Genomic DNA, 24,068 nt, shown 5'->3' with positions numbered 1-24,068 from the left:
CAGATAACCAAGGTTTCAGTTTCTCCATGCCAAATCCTAAAACATTTCTTTCCTCCTGGATCTTGCTTTGCTCTACAAAGACCCAGGCCTTTACACATCACAGCTGCACCTGCCATCCATGTTTCAGAGAAACTGGCTTCTTTCAACAGCTTTCAGTGCTCACTTGATTAGCGAAACTTCTCAGAAGAGATGACATGCTGTCTCTTTTACCTGAAGGATTCCTGTAATATCTGAGTGATTTCTACAACTTAGAGGTATTATTCGCCAGCTTGTCATCAACCTGACTCTTCAGGCCCTCAGCTTAGAACATGGAGTAGGCGGTCTTTTATTATTTCATAGCTGGTGATTCTGTTCCACTGGGGGAAGAGGCAGGTTCTCCTGGCTGGGCTGTCACAGCTTTGTGCGTCGGCTTCTTGCCCTCCTCTTGGCTGGTTCCTGGCTTTACAATGAATTGGCCATATTGTGCTAGGTGGGTTGATGCTGATCCCTCTGCCCGAAATGCCCTTCCCCTTCCTATCTAGAGGAGAGTGCAGTGGAAAGGCTAAGACAGACCTCAACAATCTTCACCTGCCACATTAATGCTCTTCGTAGCAGGACCTGTGACTCACTTCCAACCAATAAACTCACAGGAAGAAACGCTGTCACTTCTGTGAGGATGTAACCGAAGACTGTGGTTTTGTCTTGCTAGCGCACTCTTGTCTTCAGAGCAACAACTGGCCATGTAGCAAGGAACTGAGGGTGACGGCGGCAAGGAACTGAGTCCTTCCATTAACCACGCAAGCTGGAAAGCGCCTCCTTCCCATGCTGAGCCTTCAGATGAACCAGGGAACCCAGGGAAGCCCTTTCCCTGACTCCTGAGTGTTATCTGCAGTGCAGCAGAGTGGCCAGCAGGGGGCAGTGGCAACTCAGAAGACTCCTCGCCCACAAACTTTCCCTGGAATTTTCTTTCATAAATGAACGGATTAATGAATATAACAAAATAATTCACTGAGCACTTTCTATGTGCCTGTCACTGTTCCTGGCCCTGGGGAGATAGAAAGTGACAAAGGACAAATTCTAGGACCTGGAAGCAAAGGACGATACGGCCAGCAGGAAGAGGAGAGGGAGCTGTGTCCAGCTGTTCTCGCCCGGCTTCATACGAGAATCACCCTGGGTTATTCAGTGAGCTGGCTCTGCCCGCTAAGGTATTTTAATCAGTCCCCCAGAGCATTCTTTTTAAAGTTCCACAGGTGATTCTAAAATCCAGCCAGCAAAGAAGATGTACTGAGAGCCAAGAGGCACACGAAAACATGCTTCACATCGCTAATTATTAGAGAAATGCAAATCAAAACTATAAGGGACCACCTCACACCAGTCAGAATTACTGTCATCAAAAAGGCTACCAATAATAAATGCTGGAAAGGGGGTGGAGAAAAGGAAGCCCTCCTACCCTGTTGGTGGGAATGTCAATTGGGACAGCCGCTATGGAGCAGTATGGAGGTTCCTTAAAAAAAACTAAATATGGAGTTACCATGGGACCCAGCAATCCCACTCCCTGAGCATACGTCTGGAGAAAAGTCTAGTTCAAAAAGACACAGGTAGCATTGTTTACAATAGCTAAGACATGGAAGCAATCGAAACGTCCATCAGCAGAAGAATGGATAAAGATGTGATGTATTTAGGGCTTCCCAGGCGGTGCAGTAGTAAAGAATCTGCCTGCCAATGTAGGAGACACAGGTCCAATCCCTGGGTTGGGAAGATCCCCTGGAGAAGGAAATGGCAACCCACTCCAGTATTCTTGCCTGGAAAATTCCATGGACAGAGGAGCCTGGTGGGCTGTCATCCATGGGGCTGCAAAGAGTCAGAAGTACCTGAGTGACTGAGCACACATGCATACGTGCATGCCGTGGAATTCTGTGCTCACTCAGGCGTGTTGGACTCTCTGTGACCCCGTGGACTGTAGCCTTTCAGGCTCCTCTGTCCATGGATTCTCCAGGCAAGAATACTGGAGTGGGTTGCCATTTCCTCCTCCAGGGGGTTTTCTCAACTCAGGGATCGAACCTGAGTCTCTCATGTCTCCTGCATTGGCAGGCAGATTCTTTACCATAAGCACCACCTCTTTTAATTATTACAACCCCAAGACACACTGTTATGGCCGTCCCCACTTTATATCTGTGCAAATGAAGAACTGCTGGGGTATCCCACTGGATAACCTGTCAAGCCAGTTAGTGGGAGAGACAGGATTCACATCCAAGTGGTCCAAGTCCTGTTAATCGCTGCACCAGAGAGCCCATTTTACAGATGAGGAACCTGAGGCTCGGGCAGAGGTCTCTTGTAAAAGGTACACAAGAAGGAAGTGGCTGAGTTGTGGTTTGATTCTCTGCCTCCAGAGTCAGTCCAATTCAGTTTTGACCCAATCATCAGTAACAGTGAGAAGAATTCCACATGGAATTCCATCCCTGGTAGAAACCAACCGTCTTTGAAGGCATCTGTGTTTATCTCCAGTTCCCAGAAGACGGCAGGAAAGTGACATGGGAAGTAACTTGAATTTGAAACTGGAGGCCAGGCTCTGCCGCTCGCTTCACGTCTCTGGACTTCATTTTTTTCCTGCCTGTTAAGTAAACGGACTGGACCAAGACCTCATCTGTGAGCTGAGATGTGGCTGGACAATGGCATTCTCCCTGTGAGGATGTACTCACACTTTGAAATAAGGTTGTTTAAGGCAGGTATTTTCCAACCTAGATGCTACTGACATTTTTGGGCTGGGTAATTCTTTGTGGGAGGGGGGTGGTCCTGAGCCTTGCAGGAAGTTGGACAGCATCCCTGGCCTCTGCCCACTAGATGCCAGCATACCCTCTCCCAATGACAACCAAAGATGCCTCTAGAAACTGTCACTGACAGCTGTCCCCTGGGCAGCAAATTCAGCCCGGTTGAGAATCACTTGTCTGAGGTCTAAACAATTCTGATGGTAATCCGTGTGATGTCATCCTGACCTCTCCCAGGAATTCAAGTGAGTTGGACTCACAGCTTATAGACATAATCACCAAGCTAACCTCATTCCCTCCCAGCCACTCCTCTCTCCCCTTTGGTACAGGAAAAAATGTACATTTATGGAGCACATGTGAGCAAAATGCTCAAAATCAGGTTGCTTGCTTATTGCTATGAATGGTTTATAACACACTCTACAGTACTGGAGCATTGAAACTGAGTGGTAATTAGCAACCAGTATTAACCGAACACTTATTATATGCTAGACACATGGTTATGAGCATCTGTATCTATGGTTGTCATGGTCAGTTTTTCTGATGAGGACACCAGCTTTGGCTTGTTTAAGTCACGCAGCTGACAAGTGGCAGGGCAAACTTGACCTGCTGGATTTGAAGTCCTGTGCACTTAGTGGTTCTGCGATAATGAAGGTTTGTTCCAGTTGGAGCTAGTGGTAAAGAACCTGCCTGCCAATGCAGGAGATGTCGGAGATGCAGATTCGATCCCTGGGTTGGGAAGATTCCATGTAGAAAGGAATGGCAACGTGCCCCAGTATTCTTACCTGGAAAATCCCATAGACAGAGCCTGGTGGGCTACAGTCCATTAGGTCGCAAAGATTTGGACATGACTATAGTCTAAGCTATAGACTTAGCACAGCACACATTGCTTTCACAGAGACAGGAATCTCTAAATGCTCGAGCCTGGCATGCTGGCTGAGGTGAGGCTGCTGGGGACGATTCATCAGTGGAAACTTTTACTATGGCCACCATCTGGCCACGAGGGTTCAGTCCAGGTCGGGAACTTTCCAGGTCTCGTATTTGTGGGTTCTGGGCTATGAAGGGCCAGGGCCTCTTGGGGGATCCCTACAAGCCTCCCTGGAGATTCCATCCAGAAAACCCTCACTGACTGTGTCAGATCCTCATGACTTTTCACTGCCTCCAAAGAAGGGAGGTTGCAATGAAGCCACAAAGCGGGATAAAGAGCACGTTAGCACTGCCAACCATGACAAAGACAGTAACTGCAACAAATACTGTCATTTTTTTGAATCTGCTGGGACCGAGGGATACAACGACCAAATGGATACATTCCTGGTAAGTGTGTGACTCTGAACATAACAGCAGATCATTTCAATCAGCTGCAGCAAGTGCTGTGCGGCTATAGGAGCCGTGGGAGCAGGGAGGAGGGAAGCATGACTGTGCCGAGGCGGGCAGGGAGGCCTTCCTGGAGGAGGTGATGCTGAAGATTCATTGTTTTTCCTTTTACCGACTCGTGTCTCCTCCCACATCTTCAATAGATCCCAGGCTTCCTGACTATGCGGATTGTGTCTGTTTATATATCGCTGTGTTTTTTGCTGTATTTTCAGGACCTACCACCACTGTTCCCAAACTATGGACCGTGGTGCCCGGGGTGCCACTGTGAACTCATGAGGGTGCTATGAGGTTTTTAAAAATGTGGAGGAGACACAGTGATGCCTTCCAGCCCCATGTGAACTCCTACTTTGGGGAAGCTCACTATTTTAACATCAGAATGAGCTATGTCCTTTTCGATGATGCTAGGTTTTCTCTGGTTGCTCTGCTAAAAAATCAAGGTGGACCAGGAGATGCGGGTGGCAGAGCCCAGCCTGACGCTAAGAGGCTGAAATGTTTGGGAGAACCCAGACGGCACACACATCCCCACAGTAGTAATTGTGTTATTAATTACAGATAAGGGGACGGGGGAGCCTGGTGGGCTGCCGTCTATGGGGTCGCACAGAGTTGGACACGACTGAAGTGACTTAGCATAGCATAGCATAGCATTATTTAAGAATGAAATAAAAATACGATCCTTTCTGTGAATTCATGGGCATTACTTTTTCAAGCAGCTACTAAGTTGTCAGGATATAGCTACTTATTAAGTGGTTTGGAGCTAACTGGTTAATAAGTGTAACTGCTAAGTGTTCTAGCCTGGGAAATCTATGAAACACTCCTGGCATTCTAGAGATTCTGTGAGTTGAGAAAGTTGGGGGGCCTCTGTGTCGGCATCTGCTTGCATATAAGAGGACCCATTAAATGACTGAGCTACATCCAATAACCCTGCCTGGTAGGAAGTAGTAATCCCCTTTTCACAGATGAGGGATCGAGGCCCAGAGAGGGCAAGCTACCTGCCCAAGGTCACCCAGCAGAGCCGGGGGTGGGTCTGATGGCAAACCCCAGACTCTTCCTTCTCTTATGATCTGTCTCTTCTTCAAGTGGCCTGGGGTAAAGGAACCAAGAGTGAGAACTCATGGCTCTGAGTCCCAGCCTGACCAAATTATGGCGTTGGTAAGTGACGGTCAACAGAGGCTGCAGACATCCTGAGCTTATACAATTTGCCGTCTGCTTCCTGATTCTCTTGGTAGAAGAGCTTGGTCAACAGCAGAGCCCCAGAGCTCTGCCCAGGAGCTATGATTGCAGAGAGGTGAGGCGGGAAGATGATGCTTTGGGGGCTTAGTCAGGCTTGAGCTGGAATCCTGAGCGCTTCCCTCGCCTGCTGTGTGACTTCAGGAGAGGTGCTCACCCTCTCTGGGCCTTCTCAGCCTGCTTTCGAGTGCACACACGCACACAGCTCATGCAGTTTTGTGAGGGTTAAGCGTGTGAATGTTGGGGAAGGGCTGGGCACAGCCACAGTGCCCATCAAACTGGGCTGTTTCCTTGGCTCAGCAGAGGAAACATCTTAGAGCTGCTTTAGGTTCAATAACCTCGTTCTCATCATGGAATCCGGATGCAGCCTCCCCCTCATTCTGGGCACCTCGCTGCTAGACCCTGGCGGTCCTCCCGTCTCACGCGTCATCTCCCGTCAGCCCCGCCAGGCCTGGAATGATGCTGGAACCCCACGCCAGGTTCTTCCAGCATCTAAGAGGAGGACGGCGTGTCTCCTGACACCCGGCTTGACTTGTGAACTCTTTAGCACGGGTGTCAGGGACGCCTTCTCACCAGAGTGCTGCGGATCCCGGGAGAAGCAGGGGACTGCCTTCTGGGAATCCCAGCAGCTGCTGCGGCCCAGAGGCTCTTTGAAGACTGTGCCTGATGAGTGAGGGGCCTTTCCTTTCTTTTTAAAAAACATCTCCACCCTTCAGTATTTTTAAATCAGCAGCTATTTTTAGCTTTTCATCTGTAGGTCTCAGCAGCTTGCATGACTCAAGATGCTTCTGACCACCCCCCTCCCACATTGGGTGCAGTTCACCTTCGGGGCTTCCCTGGTGGCTCAGCAGTAAAGAATCTGCCTGCTAATGCTGGAGACCTGGGTTCAGTTCCTGGGTCAGGAAGATCCCCTGGAGAAGGGAATGGCAACCCACTCCAGTATTCTTGCCTGGAGAGAATCCCATGGACAGAGGAGCCTGGCGGGTTACAGTCCATGGGGTCGCAAAGAGTCAGACACAACTGAGCATCTTTCACTCACTCACAGTCACTGGGGGACATGAGATCTGTATTTGCTTCCTGGGCGGCTGTAACAAAGGTCACTAGACAGGGGGCTTAGGACAAAAGTCACTCCTTGTCTCCTAGCTCTGGAGGCGAGAAGCCTGAAGTCAAGAAGGCAGCAGGGTCCTGCTCCCTCCAAAACCTCCAAAGGTGGGTGCTTCCCTGCCTCTCCCCAGCTTCTGGTGGTTGCTGGCCATGCCTGGCACCCTCGATTTGCAGGCGCGAAACTCCCATCTCTGCTTCTGTCATCACGGGATGCTCTCCCAGCGTCTCTGTCTCCATCTTGGACCAAAATCTCCACTTTACTACAACATTTGCTTTTATCGTGGTTGTCTGGACCTGAACCCACAGTAACTCCAAGGGCTGCCTGTATCTGTTTATCCAGTAGAAGAGGACAAGGACTTTCTGGCTTTCCAATTGTCCTCCGACAGCGACGGCTTTTACCCGTCTGAATGGCAGGACCGCTTGTTTATGTGGTCATGAAAAAGGTCCATGAAGCCTATTTGGAAGACTCGTGAGAAGTTATAAAACATAGCCGCTGGAGCGGAAAGCCATGTCCTTAAGCCCTTTGCATCAGATGTAGATGAAGTGAAGTGAAAGTCGCTCAGTCGTGTCTGACTCTTTGCGATCCCATGGACTATAGAGTCATGGAACTCTCCAGGCCAGAATACTGGAGTGGGTAGCCTTTCCCTTCTCCAGGGGATCTTCCAACCCAGGGATTGAACCCAGGTCTCCTGCACTGCAGGCAGATTCTTTACCAGCTGAGCCCCCAGGGAAGCCCCCAGGTGTAGGTGAGTTTACAATAAACATAAATAATCAACATCTACCTTCTTGGTGTTCTAACTCTTGATTCTCCAATACTATCGGAGGCCTCAATGTGGCTCTGGGAGCTTGGGCTGGCTGTGGATCTGCTTGAAACACACTCACGCAAGACAGCGCACAAACAGCAGTGTTGCCGATGCCTCTGAATCCCGGACATGGCGTGAGGCTTTGAGCCTTCTGCGGAGCCTCTGCTGCTGCTGCTGCTGTCACTTCAGTCGTGTCCGACTCTGTGCGACCCCACAGACGGCAGCCCACCAGGCTCCCCCATCCCTGGGATTCTCCAGGCAAGAACACTGGAGTGGGTTGCCATTTTCTTCTCCAATGCGGGAAAGTGAAAAGTGAAAGTCAAGTCCCTCAGTCATGTCTGACTCTTAGCGACCCCATGGATTGCAGCCCACCAGGCTCCTCCATCCATGGGATTTTCCAGGCAAGAGTACTGGAGTGGGGTGCCATTGCCTTCTCCGCTGCAGAGCCTCAGGCTTTCCTTAAGCAATGGGTCCCATCCCTCTCAGCACAGCAGAATCCCTGGGGAGCTTCTGAAACTCAGGCTGCAGCCCAGACCTACAGCGTCCGGATCTCCAGGGAGTTTTCAGACATTCTAGACGATTCCCACGCGCTCCTGAGGCTGAGACCTCCAGACCCCTGCTCTCCACCTCCTCTGCCTGGTGAGAATATGGTGTTACTCTTCCATTCTCAGAGTGACCTTAGGAGCCTTTTGGGGGTTTTTATGGTAGAGAAACCCCCAAAGAGTTTTTTTTAAAGCCAAACATTTGTTTTGATGGCTCCGTAGAGGAGGCCAAAGAGTTTAAATCCACTCTATTTACTGCCCTGTGGATGCTTGATTTTAAGCACGCAGGGTCAGGCCGGTCTGGGTTTGCCTCTGGCCTCCTGCATAACTAACTAGGCTGTGTGACCTGGGCAACGATTTCATCTCTCTGAACCTCAGTATCTTCTTCAGAAGATGGAGACAGTACTGCTGTGTTCACAAAGCTACTAGAGGAGGAAGAGAGGGAATTCTGGTAAAGGAGTCAACCAGTGTGTGTGTGCACGCGCGTGTGTGTGTGTGTGTGTGTTAGTCGTGTCTCTTTGGGACTCCATGGGTTGTAGTGTGTGTGTGTGTGTGTGTGTGTGTGTATGTTAGTGGCTCAGTCGTGTCCAACTCTTTGGGATGCCATGGGCTGTAGCATGTGTGTGTGCGTGTATATGTATGTGTTAGCTGCTCAGTCATGTCAGGCTCTTTGGGACTCCGTGGGCTATAGCGTGTGTGTGTGTGTGTGTGTGTGTGTGTGTGTGTGTATGTGTATGTGTTAGTCACTCAGTTGTGTCCGACTCTTTGGGACTCCATGGATTGTAGCCCGCCAGGCTCCTCTGTCCATGGAATTCTCCAGGTAAGAATACTGGAGTGGGCTGCCATTCCTTTCTCAGGGGATCTTCCAGAACCAGGGATCGAACCAGGGTCTCCTGCATTGCAGGCAGACTCAGCGCAGTGCCTGATAACTCACTGTAAATCTTAACCATATGATAACGTTTACCATAAATGTCGGAGTAGCAGCACCCTCAATCCTGTGAGCTGTGGTCATAGGACGGTAATCATAATAAATGCTCCCAACAGTGGGTGCTGCCTCCTCACAGCCCAGCCCTCCACCAGTAAGAAAAGGAAGCCAGCCCTCCCGGCAGGGTCCCCCGGGGGCTCAAGTCAGTGCGGAGGACTCACAAACACAGTGGGGCAGGCGAGAGGTCCAGATGGGGGTGCCGGTCTCGCGGCTGTAGCAGGTCAGGAGCGAGCTCCCCTCCAGCACGAAGCCCGGGTTGCAGGTGTACTGGATGGTGGTGCCCACCAGCAGCACGGGGTCAGAAATCAAGCGGGTCGAGTGGTCCACTTCCCCGGGGTCGGTGCAGTACATGACTGTGCGAGACAGATCAGACCAGGCGGCGTTAGGGCCACACGACCACCGGTTTGCTGAGAACTACAGAACGATCTGGAACACTTCCCCACTTAGTTTTTTCCTCATTTGAAAGACAATGCATGTGGCTGGAGAATAGGCCAGGACAAAAGAGACTTGATTTTAATTTCGCTTTTAAGAATTGGCGCTCCCGAGAAATGTTTGTGCCAGGGTCCGAGGACCCGTATGCAAGGTTGCACACTGCACCTAATGGTATTTGTAATGGAGGGATTTACCGTCTGATGACCTAAAGGGAAAAAAAGCCAAGACGGCTCTTACTTTTCTCGCAGAATGGGGGGTCGCTGCTCCAGCTGAGGTCCCACTGGCAGGTGAGGGTGTCGCTCCCCACGATGTCGTAGCCGGGGTCACACTGGTAGGTGATTCGGGCCCCCCTCACGAGCTCCGTGTGGGAAGTGGTTTTCCAGCCGTTCTGGATCTCGGGCAAATCAGAGCAGGAGTCGTTCCTCGACACCTCTTTAAAACAAAAATGTCATCCTTAGATGCGAAGGTGGCCTCTCTGTTGGGGGTTTGTTTTATGAATGTCAGAGGGAAGAGCAAATAGAAGATGAGGCCTCTGGAAATAAGCAATACAACTTCTGAAACCTGGCAGGAACTCTTAACCTGCAGGAACTTTTAACCTGCAGGAACTCTTCTAGAGGGGGCTTTTACAATGACTTCTTCCCACTGTGGATGTGTGACCTCCGGCCCCAGTCAAGCCTTCGGATGACAGCAGCTTCAGCTGACATCCTGACCACAACCTCATGAGAGATCCCAACTCAAGACCACTCAGTGTGAGCTCCTCAACTCTTGACTCACAGGAACTGTGAGGCAGTAAACGTTTATGGCTAATTTGGGCATGGGGAGTCATCTGTCACATAGCAGTAGGTTGCTCCTGTCCTCAGCCTTGGGCTTCCCAGGAGGCTCAGTGGTAAAGAATCTGTCTGCCAACGCAGGAGAGACAGGTTCCATCCTGGGGTTGGGAAGATGCCCTGGAGAAGGAAATGGCAACCCACTCCAAAATTCTTGCCTGGGAAATCCCATGGACAGAGGAGCCTGGTGGGCTACAGTTCACAGGATCACAACAGTCGGACATGACTAAGCATGCATACATGCACATGGCCTCAACCTCATCCTAAGAAATGTCCATAGATCTATGGGCTTGATGGATTAGCCACATACATTTTTTGTACTGCAGATTGAGACAAACATGTAACTATTAAGATAGAATAACTATTGGTTGCATTCTTCAGATCCCATTGCCTGCCATCAGTGAACATTAACCACACTCCAGAAAATGCTACACACAGCTTATCATCACACAGTCTTCCTCCAGAATAACTCTGTTTTCCTCCTGCCAACCTTTGTTACTAAGGTAGCAATCCAAAGCCCACCACTACGACTCTCGCTTCAGAGTGCCCACTGCACAGATTTTGAGACAAGAGCTAATTACACCATATAATTAATTTGCGGCTCTTCTGTGCTTCTGGGGGAAGCAAAGCACCTCCTCTGTCTGCGGGAAAGTCATTCTGAGAAACAAGCAATGGTTTCTCCCCGGGATTTCATCATGATTTTATTTGAGGGAAGGAGATCTCCTGGGTGTCTGCGAGAAGGAGGGGAGCGGGAAACGGCTTCTAGAATTGCCTGGTGGGGAGCAGAAGCCTCTATTTTTAGGCCTTTGAAAAATCAGCCAAGCCCTGGATTTGGGACACAGCTGCAAAAGCTCAGACTCTGGATGAAAGAGGAGAAATGGGGGCAAAGACGGAATCTGCGGTCTGCCTTGTGCCAAGAGTTTTGAGACAGAACGATTTGCTTGCCTGACTTATTTTTTTGCATCTTCTTTTTTTTTTTTTTTAAATATTTATACTTTAATTAGAGTACAATTGCTTGACAATGTCATGTTAGTTTCTGCTGTACAACAACGTGAATCGGCTATATGCACACATATATATCCCTTCCCTCGAGAGCCTCCCTCCCGCTCCCCTCCCACCCCTCTAGGCTGTCACTGAGCATGAGTGGAGCTCCCTGTGCTAGACGGCAGCTTCCCACTAGCTGTCTATTTCACTCAGTGCTACTTGCTCCATCCGTCCCTCCCTCTCCTGCCTCAACGTGTCCACATGTCTGTTCTCTACATCTGCATGTCTGTTCCTGCCATGTGAATAGTTTCATCAGTACCTTCCTTCTAGATTCCATATATGTGTGTGCCTTTTCAGTGAGCCGACACGACTACACATTTCCACAGGACCTCCCGTCTCCTCCGGGGCACTCATCACGTTTGCCATTGCTCAGCGCTGCCACTGTGCAGCAGAGCCTTGGCTCAAAGTGTGGCCCCACCGTCCACTAACTGGCTGGCCTTGGCCCAGTCACGCAACCTTCTCTTCTTCAGTTTCAGATTCAGGAGACCCCCCCTGGAGACCCTGCTTCAGGAATCTAGTGTTCACCAAACATCCCAGGTGAAGGTTCTGGCATGATCTGTTCCTATGAAACTCTGTTAACTTTGCCAAACTTGCCTAGAGTCAGATAACTTCCCTTCTAATTTTTTGTTGTTATTGTTCGTTTTTTAGAAGCTGTGTGGCGCCTGTCACGTCAGTAAATATCTCTGAGCCTCACTGTCCTCAATCATAGAGTGGAGACAAGAATCATGACCCTGACTATCCCTAGAGGCAAGGTGGGAACTAATCAATGTGCAGGATGCCAGAACAACACTGATATGAGACGTATGGAGTCAGTGATTTGTTTTGACTAAGACGTGAGTGCCTACCATGTGGCAGGTGCCAGGATTTAGGGATCTGAAGTCATGGTTCCATTTTCATGGTCAAGATCAGCACGATGGTCCAATTTTTGGCAAAATATGTATTGAGTACATGCCACCACTCCCCAGTCTTATGCTCATAGCAGACATCACTAATCAATCACAGCAACTTCTTTCTTTGAGTCAAGCTGAAACCTCCCAATCCTTTTCCACACAACACTCCAGGGAGCCACAGTCATTTGATTGGAGCTAACCCACAATATGGAGCTTATTTATTATCCTGGGATTAGAGGAATAAACACACAAGGGACCAATAACTCTTTGCAAAACACTGCTTACTCATCTCTGCTTTTTAAGTCCCTTCCCTCCCATATGCTTGACCACAGACAAAGCAAAACATAAGAAGCAATGAGGAGACTGTGTCTTTGCTTCTGTCTGTGCAGACAAGGATTATGGGAAGTCAGAACCATGTAGGTTCAGGGTTCCCATGGACAGTTCTGACAGCATCCAGGGCAGATAAGCCTTGGCCACCTTGCAGAGCTGGGGTCAGGCCTTGAGATCAGTCTAGGAGCTTCAGAATTCTCTAGATGACAAGAGAAACCCCCAACCCTCCCGTTTGACCCCTCTACTGGACGGGAGTTGCATCTACATCTGGTTAAATCTAGACCCAGTGTAGCAAACACCTCTCCCGTGCCCATGACAGACATCACTAATCAATCATGGCACCCTTTTCCACTGACTTCAGACCTGGCTTCCTCTGAAATCAACATGGTCTTCAGGCCAGGTTCAGTTCAGTTCAGTCGCTCAGTCGTGTCCGACTCTTTGCGACCCCATGAATCGCAGCACGCCAGGCCTCCCTGTCAGGCCAGGTAGATGAACAATTGATTGACATCAAAATTAAATACAAGGTTTCCTCGGTGGTCCAGTGGTTGAGAATCCACCTTGTAATGCAGGGGACCCCAGTTTGATCCCTGGTCTGGGAAGATCCCACATGTCGTGGAGCAACTGAGCCTGTGCGCCACAACTCCTGAAGTGGTACAGTTAGAGGCCATGCTCTGCAGTGAGAGAAGAGGCCCCAACAAGAAGCCTGCACCCCGCAGTTAGAGAGTAGCCTCTCTAGTAGCCACACCTAGAGCAAAGCCCATTTGCAGCAACAAAGACCCAGCACAGCCAAAAAAAAAAAAAAACTGTTAAAAAAATTAAATACAGAAATTAGCTATGTATTTCTTTAATAGAAATAAGAAAAACCGGAACTGTTCTCTCTTTTTGTGTTACCTATACGAGCCAGGCTGTGCACCCCGGGGAAGCACTTGCTGGAATCCTGTGCTCATCAGGATATGGTCCTGCTATTGTCTGCTAATGGGACTCTCTCTCCCATTTTTACTAACTGGCTCAAGGGCAGGGAGAGAATTCTATTTGTTCCTGTATCCTGATGCCTCGCACAGGGCCTGGCATGAAAGTTTGTGAACCAAACGCTCTGGAAACAAAGACAATGGATTTGAAGATGAAATAAAATAATACACATAATAGTGCTGGCCAATTTCAAATTGTCACACGAATCTGAGTTTTCCGGCATCAATTAACAAGAACACCTCCTCTTCAAGATAGTGCCAAACTGAACACTGGCCGGGCTTTCTGGTCAACCTTGGGCAGCCTTGGGGAGAGTCAGATTTCCATCATCAAGCTGAATGCAATTTTGGAAGACTGACCCGGGTACCAGAGGAGACAAACGAGCAAAACCTATGACCTCATCTTCCAGGAGGGAGGGAGGTGGGGAAGAAAGGTCTAAGGAGATGGATTGAAGCTGAGTCACCAGAAACTCTCCCTCCAAAGGCAGCTGACTCCGGAGGGCACCTGGCCTGGAAAGCCTCTGCCCAGGGCATTGGCCGGTAAAGAAGGCGTGGAAAGTGGCAGCCATAACACTCTGAAGAACTCAGCACTGCAATCAAGGGTGAAAAGGCCCCCGAGACACGTAACAAAGAAGACAGACACTTGTGACTGCTTTTCTGAGAGATGCATGCAGAGCAGGGAAGGGATGGGAGTGTCCACCAGCTGGAAATAAAAAGCAGGGGACCAAGAGGGCTATTTTGAGGCATTATTCTGCCATCTTCTCTGTCTGCCAGTTTCCCAAATGAAGTCATATTCCCTGCCTCAACAACAACACCAACAAGCAAACAAAACCAAACAAATGCAGGGGACTTATTTTCAGACGCATGAAGCTCCTTAAGACAGCCAGTGGTCAGGGAAGTGGGTTGCATTCTGGAGGCCAGAGAAGGTACAAAGAGAACACTTTGCATTGGCTAGATATGGGCAAATCTTCAAGCCAGTGGGAAGAACCAAAGACATGGAATCTTGTTCAGGCAAGACTACTGATGGAGATGCACTATGGCCACAGGAGGAGTTAAGTTCCTGCAAAAATCTCCAGGTCAATAACGTGTTAAGTCATGATCTACTAAATCCTGGCATCAACCCCGTGGAAGACGCATCACTATTTCCATTTTACAGATGACAAGAAGAGGCTCAGAGAGGTTAAGTGACTTGCCCAAGGTCACACAGCCATTGATGACAGTGCTAGGACTCGAAACCTGGTCCTTCCGATTAGAGAGCCCACCTCTTAAAAAAATGAAAAAACAATGTATATTTCCTGTGCCAATATATTAAAAAACTCAGATAGCACCACACTCCCCAAAAGACACATCTAGAGGGAATGGTCTTGGCTTGCATCTAACACAAAGACAGACAGTAACTGGCTAAAACACTTACCGATGTAGTTCATGATGAATCCCTGGCCCTTCCCAAAGATGAGGCCGGCGGGGTCCGAGTGGAACTGGATGGTTAGGTCCGGCGTGGACGAGTACAGCTTCTGGGGGCCGCTGTTTCCCAGGTACTGTCCCAAGATGTGGGGCATGACCTCGTCACCGTCGTAGATGGTCAGGATGTCACTGTTGCTGAGGTTCAGGCTTGGGGGACAGAGAGAAGAGGAGGGGGTCTTGAGAAGCCAAGTTACAGGCATTCAATAAGACTATTATTTTTTTTCAGGCAGCACTCATTCTCTTGAGATATACTATGTGGTCAGGGCCCAAGCTAAGAAGTGGGGGGTGAGGGAGCCACAGGCTGAACCTGTAAATGGCCCATGCTGGTCTTTCCTGCACGCAGGAATGGATCTGTGCATGGACTGGGCTTTTGAAGACTCATTCATGAAATGACCATTCCTGCCGAGAGGTCACCGCAGGGCCAAGTGCTGCAGAGCCAGCAGGTGTGCCTTCGATACCCCCGTCATTAACAACCCTTCCCTGGGGGAAATGAGTGCTGGCCCTGAGCCCCCTGCTGGCAGTGTGACATGGGTCTTCCATCTTTCTCTGACGCAGAACAAGCTGACTGCTTGCTAACTATAACTTGCCTCCTCATATAAAGTGAAATGATCTTTCCACTTATTATGTGACAAATGCCTCAAAATCAGCCAGGTTATCTATTATGTTTTGAGGATGGGACCGCGGGTGGGGTGGAGAAAGACAAAAGATTCATGGAAGATGCTCCAACCTGCCATCACTATTCATACCGGCATGGGATGACACGCTTTTAAAGACCCAAACACAGGACAGTCCACTGATGAAGGACAGTTAACAATCCAGGAAGCACTTCAGTAAGGCCCAGAAACCAGGGCTATGGCAGGCGTGCTGGACAAAACTGATCTCTGATTGTAGGGACGCCAGATAATTCAGCTTTGGCTGCATCAATCAAGGCAGCCCTGACTGTGTCCCCTCCTTTCCTTGTGTCCCCTCCCTAATATTTCCAAGCATTTACTAGGTGTTAGGGCTTCCCAGGAGGCACTAGTGGTAAAGAACCTGCCTGCCAGTGCAGGAGATCTAAGAGACACGGTTTTGATCCCTGGAGGACGGCATGGCGGACCACTCTAGTATTCTTGCCTGGAGAATCCTATGGACAGAGGAGACTGTGGGCTACAGTCCATGGGGGTCACACAGAGTCAGACACAATTGGAGCAACTTAGCATGCACGCAGCATGTGGCAGGCGCTGTGTGGCGCTCAGAAAACAGGAGGAGCCACAGAACAGTGGTCTGTTCAGACTAGAAAGCCAGGGATTGCGGCAGGAGTTATCATCGTAAGTGCAGAGAAGGGAGTCTAACGTAGATGGGGCGCAGCATGGAAGCCTCCCTGGAGGAGGTGGCACTTGCTCAGGACCCAAAAGAAAGAGAAGGGGACCACAAGGCAGGCGTGCAGGAGAGGCAGAGAGGGCAGTGCCCGTGGCAGAGGGAGGAAGGGAGAAGGGTCACGGCTCCCAAAGGGGCACACCTGGCGGCCCCTGTGCCCAGCTTTGGGAACAGACGTGGGAATGGAGACTAGGCCACGAAGGATTTAGAGAGCCAAGTTTAGGTCCTCTGGGTGTCACCTTGCAGGGGATGGAAGACACGAAAGGATATTAAACAGGAGCATCCTGACGGACCAACTCACTGCCAGAGGAGAGGCGTTCCAGGAAACGGCCTTCAGTGAAGTTCTGGGAACTGATGCGGGATGATGATGCCTCCCCCCACCAAGCTTCATCCAACGCCCAAGGGCAGTGTTTGCTGCCACTCTGGGAGCAGGGAGGAGATAAGAAAACTGCCCCTGGTGGTGCTTCGAGGAATAAGAACAAAGCGATACAAACACAAGGCCCGCCGCTGAAGGTCTGCTTCCAGCAGGCAGGGGTGCGCGGCATCCTCCATCCCTCATGTCTAGTTGCTCCAACGAGTGGCTTTGGGAGATTCCAACTGCCCCCACACCCTGCATCAGCTTCCCCTGCACCACTCCTCAGAATATCCTCTCCTGAAAAAAAGGTCTGCGCTTGCTTTGCACACAGGGCTTTAAGACTAAGTTCCCAGACTCAGCCTATCCCCTGCCAGTTTCCAACTAAATGACAACCTCTAAACCCCTATTACATTTACATTCTGGAGTCACTACCTTCTTCTGCATACAGTAGGTGCCCAGTAGATGCTACGCTATGAAAGAACCTGCCGGAGAGTCTATTTGGCAACAGAAATAGTAGGGTTAATGTCAGCTTTTGGACTATGGAAGAGCCTCTTAACTCTAAGTACCGTGAAACATCAATGGCTCATGAAAGCGCTGGAGCAGGCCAGTATGAAACGCAGCAGAGTGGAGACGTTTGTTCCATAAGCCGACTTCACAGCCAATTCGCTGCAACAGTGGTTTGCAGACATGCATGACTTCACTTTATTCTATCATTCATTTCAATGATCTCAGTGCAGCAGAAGCATCTTCTAGGGTGCAAAGACCTTTCATTTGAAAACCCAAGAGCAACTGTCTGTTCTTTCTAAAATAGGAAGGAACAGTGCTCTGAGAAGAGCACACAGCCTTGGGAATCAGAAAGGTCTGGTTTGATTCCTGTTTCGACACTTTGATGGAGGGCGTGTGGTTTTTCTGAAGTTCCTTGCCTATGAATTGGGCTTACCATTTCCAGTCTATGTCATGGGATTTCAGAGTGATATAAGGGATGCAGGAGATCTGGGATCAGATTCTAGGTTCACTGATAGCACCTGGGCAGAATGTTATGTCATGTTGTAATGTTATTATGGGCATCATCACCATCCCCATCATCACCACCACCATCATCATCACCAACACCACCACAACCATTATCATCACCATCAACACCATCATGACCACAACCATCATCAACACCATCATCAACATCACCACAAACATCAACACCACCACTACCATCACCACCACCACAAAAATCATCATCATTATCATCACGACCATTATAATCATCACCACCACCACCATCATCATCATCATCAACACCACCACCACCATTATCATCACTACCACCACCACCATCACCACCATCCCGATCATCATCACCACCACCAACACCATCACTACCACCATCATTATCATCACCACCATTATGACCAACATCAACACCACCACCGTCATGACCATCATCACCACCATCACCATCAGTACCATCACCACCACCACCACCATCATTATCATAACCACCATCATCACCATCATCAACACCGCTGCCATCATCAACACCACCACCATCACAATCCCCACTTTGATGCTTACCAAGAAAACAGTAATGATAAAAATCAGCCTGGAGCTGCTGCCTTCCTGGAGGCAGAACAAAGGAAGAAAGGGGAGGTACTGGGAGTGAGCCGCCCATCACTGGCAAGAACAGAGATGTTTCCCAGGTCTGGATGTGAACCTTGATGGAGGCAGCCCCTGTGCATCTCCTTAAAAATGGTCCCACCCTGAAAGGGCAATAGAATCCAGCAGAGGGCAAGGTCCAGACCATCCAGGCTGCTGCTGTTCAGTCATTTCAGTCGTGTCTGACTCTGTGTGACCCCATAGACGGCAGCCTACCAGGCTCCCCTGTCCCTGGGATTCTCCAGGCAAGAACACTGGAGTGGGTTGCCATTTCCTTCTCCAATGCATGAAAGTGAAAAGTGAAAGGGAAGTCGCTCAGTCATGTCTGACTCTTAGCGACCCCATGGACTGCAGCCCACCAGGCTCCTCCATCCATGGGATTTTCCAGGCAAGAGTACTGGAGTGGGGTGCCATTGCCTTCTCTGCCAATATCAAATACGCTCTATAAGAGCAAGGAAAAAAGATTAGCACTCTATACCTTCCATAGTGTAACAGGGTGGTGACATTTGGCTGTCCTGTGAGAAAGAAATAGCCCAGAGCCCCTTTCCCTTTGCAGAATTCCCAGCCCAAGAAGACCTGTAGAGGGAGGGGTGAGCTTTTACAACAAATAATCTTTAGAGCTATATGATTATTAGACTCAACTACACTTGTTGTGACCAGAAGACCCATGAAAACAAAGCTTTCAGCCAGAGAAGCAAAACAATGGAGAAGGTGCATGAAGGATAGTGGGAGAAAGAATAAAGGTACTTTCTCCTGTATCCTTCTTGTTCAGTCGCTCAGTCGTGTCTGACTCTTTGCGACCCTGTGGACTGCAGCACACCAGGCTTCCCTGTCCTTCTGGATCCATCTTTTTGAGAGGCTGGTTCCAATGATATATACAAATGCTGGTAATTGATTTTCCCTCCTGATCCAAAGATGAGCCTGTGTTTTTGCTTGCCTATTCAGCTGTGTTTGATACACTGAGTTCATCCAGGGTCCCTGCCGCTGGGCCACCCCCCAGCAATCGAGAGGAAAACGCAGAGACTTAACGGCGGGCAGATTGGCCACAGGGCAGAGCAGGGCTTTCAGCAGGGGATAGAAGAGAGATGTCAGCTAGATACAATCTGAGGAGGCGCCGAGAAATCAGGATGTCAGTTTGACTCCAGTGCCAACGGGAGATGGAGAGGTGCTGGCAGGCAGGCGGGTTTGATCTGACTGGAATTGGGTGTAGCAGGTCCCCCGCAGGGAGGATTCCACAGGAAGACAGAGCTCCCCACGGCCAGCCCCCGCCTGTGCCAGCCCCCCTTAGCTGTCAGAGGGAAAGGCTTTCCTTGGGCGCAGGGGTCTTGAGCTCTTGCCGGAAGATCGCGGCCTCTGCGTCTCCTTCGACACAACAAGCCATCTCTTTCTCCTTAGTCTCTGCCATTGGCTTTTCTCCATCTTTCAGCTGGATTGTGGGGTGATCTGAAGGCTTACTGACTCCATCCTACCCTGGCTCCCACCCCTCTCCCAGCAGCAGTCAGGTAAATCCTTCCCAAACACAAACCTGGACGCCTTCCCTCAACAGTTCAGTAGAGGAGCAGACGAGGTCTATTCACCCAATGGAATCTTATTCAACCATGAAAAGTGTCTGGGGACAAGACCTCACTTAGCATTTAAGTGACGCTACCGGCTCAGTATTACCCATTCAAACAGCAACCCCACAAACTAAGACATATTACCATTTCCTCACAGAGAAGGAAACTGAAGGTCAGCCAGGAGAAGCCATCTGCCCAAGGTCACATATGTGGTCACATATGATCCACACCTTGGATCAAACCTATGTCTGTCAGAGCAAAAGCCCAAGATAGGAACCACTGTTTCATACAACATCCCATGAAATTCCCACACAGATGTGCCCCCAAAGTGTACCCAGACAAGGACCTATTGTATAGCATGGGGAACTATATTCAATATTTTGCAATAATCTATAAGGGAAAATAATCTGAAAAAAACACTTATAACTGAATCAACTTGCTGTATGCCCGAAACACATACAACACTGTAAATCAACAACACTTCAATAAAAACAAGAAAGAAAAAATATGCTCAGGTTCAGTCTTATCTCAGAAAATGCAAATTAAAAATTACAAATAAAACTTGCAGAATGAGGAAGCCTTGTTTCACTGTTCCCTGCATCCCAATATGCCTTTGGTTCACATGCTGTCATGACTAGAGTTCATTTGAATATTTCTTCTTTCTACAGACTCCCCATGTAAAAATATTTTGTCTCCTAAACATTTTACATTTCTTGGTCACAAATTTGTTTCATCTTGTTGCTGATGGCATACAACAGAGTATGTGATAAAGTCAGTGTTAAACTGACTACTTGGTCTGGGTGGTTTTATTTCAGTAGAATGAGATTTGTTACAATTTTGCAAATATTTTAAGAGTCTGGAAAAGATGCTTAAGAAACGGATATAGCGTTTGCCTCGATGGAGGGGGCTGTTTGCTGGGGAAGGGTGGGAAACTTTCACAGTAGACCCTTCTGTACCTTTGGGGTTTGAATCATGTGGGTATTTTATCTCTTCAACAAAGGATAAAACCAGCCCGAGGGACCCTCATCATAGCTTCCACAAGGGTCAAGAAAGCCAAAGAGGTGAAGATAGAATGTAAATTTGAATCTGACATATATTAGCAAGTGTACTTCCTCTTGACCAGCAGAGGGCAGTGTGCACTTAAGCAAGACACAGGCATCTCTTTCGCCTGCAGGGCAACCCCATCTCCCCATCCTTACTCCAACAAACCAGGACCCTGTAAGTGGGGAGAAGGTGGTAGGGGAGCTTTGTAACCGCTGAGCTGTAGTTAATATTCCACAGAAGGCGCAGAAAGAAATGACGAGCAAGCCACCTTGCTTCTCTTACTCCTTTCCTAACAAACATCTGACCTTTGCTTAGCAATCTCGCCTTTAAAAGCCTCTCCTGAGTAGTATTCACAAGACGATTTGCGGTAGACAAACATCTTTGGAAATGTCTAATGGTTATGTATTTATTTAAATGTGAATTAGAAAAATATATAAATATATGGTTTGCACATCAAACTTCTCATTTCATGGACATTATCTTGCTTAGAGGAAGTCAAGTGAAAAAGGCAAGCCAATTTAAGGAGGGAAATAAAAAGCAGCTGGTAATAGAATTGGGCTGTGGAAATAGCAAAAATTAGCCCACAGAATTCCACTCCGTTTTTCAGCCTTTCAGGACTTCCATGGGGTCCACGGGGCAGGGGAGGGGCGGGCAGCCCATCTCTGCTGTCTCAAACATCTTTGGACACCAGATCCTTTGCAGCCTCAAGACCTGCCTTAGCCAGGCTGGTCCTCTAATCTGGAATGGCTCTCCTCTCCTCTCTGCCTGACGTCATTTTATAGGTCCCTCTGCGCTTCCTACACCCTCCTGCATCTATGGCCGTATGAAGCTAGCCAAGGCTTTCAGAAGGCTTCCTCAGAGCCAGGAGCTGTTCTTAGCACTTCACACGCGCCCTTTCATTTTATCCTCAGATGAACTCTCCAAGAAGCATCATTCTTACTCATTCCACAGATAAGCAAACTGAGGCACCCAGAGGTGAAGAAACACGCTGAAGCTCACAGCTGGTCATACGGGAGAGCTGTGTAGTTATAAGGCGTGATTCTAGCACTGAACCGTGGGACTCTACCTGCCTATGTCAGCTCTCATACCAGGCTGCGAGCTCCCCGAAGGGACATGCCCAAGCTCAGGGCTTCATAAAGGTGAAATAAATGATGAATGATGGTGAATTTATTTCTGCTTTTTCCAGGTGAGCAAACTGAGGCTCAGAGGGATTCAATGACTTTCTCAAGAAAACACCACCTTGCAATCAAGGCAGGACCTCCACCGGACCACAGAGATGGGTGATTAAATACACCATTGACTTTAAATAAGGGAAAGAGGAGCAGAACCCATAAATGCAGTTGTAAGTGCAATAAAACTTCTATAAAACACGTTTTTTCTGAAGGCCTTAAGAAAAAGACTTGTTTAGAATTCTTTTGTATCCGTTTTCTCTTCATATCCCCTCAGCCACATGGTGAGGAGACCTGAGAAAATGAAGTCCCATTTCACAGAGAAGTAAACTGAGCCCACGAAGGCCCAGATCCCAAGGCCTTGGCTCCTTCACGAAGCCACGCGGCCAATGCCAGGCGCTCCCTGGCACCGTGGAATTGCTGAGGGACCCTCTGGCCCAGGGCTAATTTGGTTTCAATTTAATTTGATAGAATAGAAGGTGGGACAAGAAACCATGTCACCTCCGGGGAGGGCAGAGAAAACCAATCTCTCTGGCTCCCTAAAAAGACCCATTAAAGCATAAAAAATGAACAGTTTTCTCATTTCCTTCTCTGTCCTTCCCTATGTCTCTGCTTTCTTTCCTTCCTTTCTCTTCCAGATGCTCACCAAGTGCATGTCTGTGTAGGGCTCAGACCCAGCCTTCACTCAGTCCCGGCTACACAAGAGAATCTCTGGGGAGATTTAAAAACTCCCGATGATGTCCAGGCTGCATCCCAGGTCAACGGGACCCTCAGCATCTCGGGGTGCAGGTCCCGGGCATCAGTGTCACTGAAGTTCCCCAGGAGGTTGTGCTGGCAGCCGGGACTGACGGCTGCTGCCCTGGAGGTTTCGATGTGGGTGAGACCCCACCTCTGTTCTGCCTCTCTTCCCTCCTTTTCCTCCACTTTTCTCCTTGTCTTGACCAATTCCCCCTCGGATCTCCAATCAGAAGGAGAAGAAACATACTCCCCCCTCACTGGATGTGCCTTTCCTCTGGGGCCACCCCACGGGCTGACCTGCCTCATCCCTGGGCTGAGCTGATTCACAACACGGCGGGCAAGGCTTCAGCAGGATCAACAATAAGGCACATCGCCCCCAGCGCTGCAGACCAGTGGCAAGCCCAGCACTTCTCAGCTGCCTTGCTGGGAAAGCAGAGAGAAATCAGTCCGTAGCCGCCATGGTGCTTTTTGCTCCATCTTGAGAGGTAGTGTGAAGAGAATGAACTCTGGGTTCAAATCCTCAGTGTGCTGGTTTCTAGCTAGGCGACCTTGAGAAAGTGACTTAACCTCATTGATCCTCAGTGTCCTCACCTGTAAAATGGGGATAATATTGCTGAAAGCTGTCAACATCATAGTCAATGCCAGGAATTCAATTAACAGAGCATATTTTTTTTTTGTCTGTGAAAAAAATATATTCGTAATGAATTATACAGCCTGCTAAGGGGAGAGGGTTGTGGTGTCAGGAGATATCATTGAGAGCCCCCCTCCCCCTGTTGCTTCTTTGCTTTGTGACTATGGACAAGGCACTTGCCCAGCCTGGGCCTCAGTTTTTCTAGATGAAAATCTCAGAACGCACCAATTGTAAAAAAAAAAAAAGAAAAGAAAAGAAAAGCAAGAAAGTGTGGCCACAGTTTCCTTCTGCTTCACGCTTTCCTTCTTCCCAAGAGGTCGGACCCCCATCTTCCCTGCCCTCTCCATCATGAGCAGGTAAGGGATGGGGTTGAGAACTCAGGGATTCGGACACAGGCTGGTGAAGCTTGGGTTTCCCGCACCCAAGGGTGGCCAGAGGCGGCCTCGCGGCCCTTCCCGGACTTTCCTGTGTGCAGACGCCCACATCGCTCCCTCTTTCTGGACAGGAGTTTCTCCACATTTACACAGTTAGTGGGTGGGACGGAGGCCTTCTTCATTTTAGGACCTCTGAGTCAGGGTAAAAGAGCTGAACTTGAGAGAGTATAATTAAAGCATAAATTAGAGTTTAATTAAGGGTGGGTTGGGACTTGTGGTGTGTGTGTAGTGCGTGTGGTGTGTTGTCTGTGTGTCTTGTGTGTGTAGTGTGTATGGGGTATGTGTGTAGTGTGTGTGTTGTGTTGTGTGTGTAGTGTGTATGGTGTCTGTGTAGTGTGTGTGGTGTGTTATCTGTGTGTGGTGTGTGTGTAGTGTGTATGGGGTATGTGTATAGTGTGTGTGGTGTG

The 24,068-nt window shown here is 49.1% G+C and overlaps 1 protein-coding gene across 3 annotated transcripts in view; it reads right to left on the bottom strand.

Annotated features, from left to right (window-relative positions):
- The window catches only part of SEZ6L (seizure related 6 homolog like), a 191,321-nt gene that overhangs the window by 14,354 nt on the left and 152,899 nt on the right, over positions 1–24,068 (bottom strand). For all 3 annotated transcript variants that reach the window (XM_070769758.1, XM_070769759.1, XM_070769760.1), the window contains exons 10-12: positions 14,679–14,875; positions 9,446–9,640; positions 8,938–9,129 (exon numbers count right to left, since the gene is read on the bottom strand). In XM_070769758.1, coding sequence (XP_070625859.1) covers positions 8,938–9,129; positions 9,446–9,640; positions 14,679–14,875 — 584 coding nt within the window. The remainder of the gene's footprint in view (positions 1–8,937; positions 9,130–9,445; positions 9,641–14,678; positions 14,876–24,068) is intronic.

The sequence above is a fragment of the Bos indicus genome, chromosome 17, assembly GCF_029378745.1.
Source record: "Bos indicus isolate NIAB-ARS_2022 breed Sahiwal x Tharparkar chromosome 17, NIAB-ARS_B.indTharparkar_mat_pri_1.0, whole genome shotgun sequence".
NCBI lineage: Eukaryota > Metazoa > Chordata > Mammalia > Artiodactyla > Bovidae > Bos > Bos indicus.
Note: the sequence above shows the minus strand (reverse complement) of the source record. Positions and strands in the feature narration are given on the sequence as shown.